General features: G+C 32.6%; 1 protein-coding gene across 1 annotated transcript; it reads left to right on the forward strand.

Moving 5' to 3' along the window:
• The first annotated feature begins 1,993 nt into the window (after positions 1-1,993).
• LOC123672812 (peroxisomal membrane protein PEX13-like) lies at positions 1,994-3,122 on the forward strand. The gene is made up of 2 exons (XM_045607109.1): positions 1,994-2,136; positions 2,798-3,122. Exons 1-2 carry the CDS (start codon positions 2,065-2,067, stop codon positions 3,083-3,085), a joined length of 360 nt encoding a protein of 119 aa, XP_045463065.1. The 5' UTR covers positions 1,994-2,064; the 3' UTR covers positions 3,086-3,122.
• Positions 3,123-4,915: the final 1,793 nt, after the last annotated feature.

Below are 4,915 nucleotides of genomic sequence, written 5' to 3' on the forward strand. Positions count from 1 at the left end.
TGATCTTTTATTTTTTTTCAGATTTTTAAATTTTCGATTTTGAACAATGTACTTGAAGTTATATTAGATGGATATGAGAAATAGTTCATGATCGAATTGCTGAATTTCAAAAGCAATTCATTGCTTTCCAACACATTCAACCCTCTGAATAATACAAATATTTTCTTCCATAGATAAAAAATCTTGAACCTTCAAGAGATGATGAAATTAATTTTAAATCATTCATGTTACGAGATATTATTTTTCATTCCTTTGTATATTATCAACAATAATATTTTTCAGAAATTTGCGCTTTGCGCAAGAATATGCGCTTTGTCTTGCAGTGAAAATCTAGACATTTATCAATATTCCATAATTTGATACCTACTCATTTTTTTTTCTGGAGTACATTTTCGAACAGAAATTTTATTTCATTTGTCAACCTTTGGATGAATTGTTCTCTCAAGTCTTCTGTTTGTATAAGGACTGGAATTTTATTCCCTACGCCTCTACTTTAATTTCTCCGATTTTCTACTGTTGTCTAATTGGGAGACTTCTCTTCCTACTGCATGTCACTGTTTTCTTCTATTCTTTGAAAGAGGTATTTCCTCTTATCTCTTATTCTCATTTCAATTTGTAGTATATTTCTCAATTCCTTATTTTCATGCTCTTTTAGCGCCCCTATTGTCTTCTTTCTTTGTTTGTTAACTATTTTTCCAATAGTTTAAATTTTCAATTCTTCTCTGATTTGTTGGTTGCTTATTTATCATGGGGCGACAACCGCTGTTTTGATTACTGCATGTAGTATACTATGTAACTGGTCTTTGTTATTGTCTTTAATATTATATATCAGGTTACTTCTGCATACGTAATGCTTGCCATTAGCAATATTTTTATTACCTTCATCTTGTTTTCTAAAGAAAGTTTACATTTTGGATTGAGCAGCGGATACAGTCTCCCGAGCAATTGCCTTGCTTTTTTCTGTTTTCTTTTATCTGTTTGTTGAAGTTCATTCTTTCATCTAGAATAACTCCCATTACTATTCCTTTTGGAGGTAAAAAAATGAATATTTCATCTTGCGCATCCCAGAATACTTATGTCATAACCTTGCCAGCTGACTGTTGTTATTTCACTCGCTTTGGATTCGGTTCATCGTGTGCAGTCCACTCAGCTGACTGTCGATTGGATTCCGGAGTAAAATGATGAAGCCATGTCCATTGTCACATATCGACCAAAAATTCAGGTTTATTGCACTCAAACAGCTTCAAACACTGCTCAGAATCATTAACACGTTGTAGCTTTTGATTGAATGTGAGCTCGTGCGGCACCCATTTTGCACACAGCTTTCTCATGCACAAATATTCGTGAATGATATAATGTACACGTTCAGATGATATCTTTACAATGTCTGCTATCTCGATCAACTTCACTTTACGGTCATTCAAAATTATTTTGTAAACTTTTTCCAGTTTTCCGTAGGAGACAGCCTCTTTTTGGACGTCTTTTGCGTTCGCCGTCTTCGGTGCTCATGTCACCACTTTTAAACTTAGCATACCAATCAATGATGGTTGATTTTCCTGGTGCAGACTCACGGAAACTCTTCATAAGCCAAGATTTCCCTCCAACTGTATTTTTTCCCTTCAAAAAGCAATTTTTTGTCAGCCCACGAAATTCTTTTTTTTTCCATCTTTTTTCAAATAACAAAAGTAGCTACACTCACAACGCAATATCTCACAAACTAATGGTCGGACTGCTGTCAAATTTTGACACGTATCGTTTGAAGGTTGGTACTAACTAAAAATCATATGGATTCAATACTAGCACCGCCATCTGTAGATCAGACCGGGAATTTTTCAATGGGCCAATTATTAGAAGGTTCTGGAGGACTAGGCCTAGTTGAAACCTGAAAATTGACAGTATGATATTATATGATATTTTCCACTAAGCTAAAATTTTTTTGCCTAATCAATCATCGAATTGAAAGCATTCGATATTATTATTTCAATAAAAAAAATCAATTAAGATTTACGATCAATTTTCAATATTATTTTGATTGAAAAGCGATATAAACAGGTAATCTTATAAATGAACCCAGAAAAACAACCAATTCAATATTTCGCGTCCATCAGAATCAACATGTCCAAATTTATTTTACACGTAAGTACCTCATATATTATTTTATCATCATCAAGAACACATTTGAATGATTCTAACTTCACAAAATTGTAAAAAAGCATCACCTATCTCAATAAAACCCTTTACTGGCGCTGAATATAAATAGTTGATAAATTAATAAGTATTTTTGGTAAGATTTTCTCAATCACGATGATTTTTTTCAATGAGATTTTTGTTTAGAAATACCAAAGCAATTTAATTGAATTCAATCATCTAGTTTGTATAATTTGATTCGACTCGAAGTACCAAGATGTAGAATGATATTTTGATATCAATTTTACCAACAAACTTTATTAAAAATGAACAAATAAAAGATATGGATATCCCGAGAATTCCATGTTTGTGCATGTTCAATGTGGTACAATATATCTGAATAAGATGAAATTTACACGATACTGTCTACATTCCAAACGAAAATTTCGAAATTGGATACCACAAATGTTTTTGATATCAAAAGTGATTATAAAGGTTCCTTTACTAGGTACACCTGAATGTGAAACCAACCTCAGGTTGTGCGATATAGTTCAAATTTAGTTGTAAAAGGTAATTATATCGAATGCGTTGATTTAACTTACACTAGCACAAATTGATTCTACTTATCTTGGCCCTCCTAGGTCTCTTCAACTCAATACTTGTATTTCAGGGGACCTTAATCATTCTTGTATGGAGCTGTCTTCACAGTAAAATTTCAGGATTTTTTCTCCCAGCATATGAAGATAGCACTTTGATACATGTATCAACAGGAAATGATGGTCCAGATTATGCTCCTCCAGGATATGGCTCTCCAGGATATGGTTCACAAAGATATGGTCCTCCAGGATATGGCTCTCCAGGATATGGTTCACAAGGGTATGGCCGTCCAGAATATGGATATGGAGGTTATCCATCCTATGCGGATTCAGAACCAACGATCATAATAGATGCCTATTGAACTGATAATATTAAATAAATACTGACCAAACATCTTACATTATTTTATCAGATATCAGAGCTACAAAGGTGATTCGCAATTTGGAGGTAGAAGGGAAAATGAGCGATTTTTTGAATAATTTCATGAAAAAAGGCCTAGGGACACGATCCTTAAACGTTTTGTTTTCGAAGAAGCATGTTTATAGGACTTTTTTTTTCAAAATGATCCGAGCAATCGTTTGTACAATTTAAGAACACCATGTATATCATAGTATTCATATATTAGAACGCTTACCCTTCCAGATATTACTTCCTCCATAAAACTGGAAAATGAAGAGGAGAACTATTATATAGTATCGAATTTTGTGAGCAAATGTTTTTTCGCAAATGAATAACTTATTTTTCAAATAGCAAAATATAACATGATATTTGCTGAGCAGGTTTGGTCCTTGTTCTCTTGAAAAACACTTATGTCTTATTTTTATCTTTCGAATCTTATCAAATGATTCAATTTATGGACTTATCATATGGAGAAATCAATGAAGCTCAATTCAGTAAATGAATTCTGAAATTTTGAATAATTACCATTATTACTGTATTATCAAATTTTGGAAGGAATTTTGTAATGTTATTCAAGAAATTATTTCTTCATATAGCTTCATTTATTTAGAAACTTTGCGCGGATTATGACTATGACACTAGGAAAATCTGAGTGGAGTTGAATAAAGGCTCAATTTTTGGATAACTCAGTTGATCGTCACGTCATATGTATACTCAAAAAATTTCAGTGAAAACTGAGGGGTAGATGACATAGAAATTTCACAAAAAATCATCCTTTGATACGTTTGTTACGAAAATTCGTTTCACTATTTTGCAACAGATTACTAAATTTCAGTTTGAATATTATTTTCAATAATAGTTCCAATAATTGGTAGGTAGTTCAAGAAAAAAAATTGATATCCCCTTCTGATGATATTAGTATGTGCCGCGGTCTACAAACGCAATTCTCATACTTTTTAATTGACCAAAGTTATGAAAAAAGCATTGATGATGCCAAAAAAAACACCTAGCTCTCCCAACAATATGCCAATCAGCCTCTTATGAACCATAAGCAAAATACATAACAGAGAAAATTGTATTTGAGCAAATCTCTGAAGAAATGAGCGATCCTTAACAATTTGGCTGCAAGAAGAAACATAACATCGTCCTTCAAATCACAAGAATCGTCACTGATACCATCAACAACATCAACAAACTGAAAAATACCTTCATGGTACTACTGGACATAGAAACTATTTTAGATAAAGGTCAAAGTGATTAAACATAAAATACCTGCTTCATTAATCACACTTTCAAACTAATATTTAACAAAAATAACATTTAAAGTCATCCTAAATAAAAAATGCAGGAGTCCCACAAGGATCGGTTCTCGAACCAATTCTTTTTAACATTTTCATACACGAAATCCCAGTATATCCAAACAAAAGAATCGCTTTTTTGCTGAGAATACAGCGACTCCACACCTCACTATATTCTCAAGCCTGAATGCTGAGAAACTACCTACAGAAAATCTAGGAATTTTACTGGAGATGAAAGATAAACTTAAACTATTGTTTCTAATCGGAAATTTACAAACAACTTAATCTCAATAAAATGGGAGAACATATAATATCATAAACACCAAAAGTTCTGTAAAATACCTCCGCTTTGAGCTAGACAGTAGAGTCAGTTTTCATAAACATATCAAGAGTAGGTACTATCTGCAAAGCATACGCAAACCTGAAAATTTTGTACCCTCTTTTGAGTGAAACAAGTCAGTAGCAATAACAACAAAAACGGAAAAGAGCTCAAA

Source organism: Harmonia axyridis, chromosome 2 (genome assembly GCF_914767665.1).
Source record: "Harmonia axyridis chromosome 2, icHarAxyr1.1, whole genome shotgun sequence".
Taxonomy (NCBI): Eukaryota; Metazoa; Arthropoda; class Insecta; order Coleoptera; family Coccinellidae; genus Harmonia; species Harmonia axyridis.

What these genes read in the sequence shown, in the direction of transcription:
- LOC123672812 (XM_045607109.1), top strand. Translation starts at nt 2,065, where the DNA reads ATGAACCCAGAAAAACAACCAATTCAATATTTCGCGTCCATCAGAATC. An exon ending in TGTCCAAATTTATTTTACAC is followed by an intron (nt 2,137 to 2,797) that starts GTAAGTACCTCA and finishes CTTGTATTTCAG; the next exon opens with GGGACCTTAATCATTCTTGT.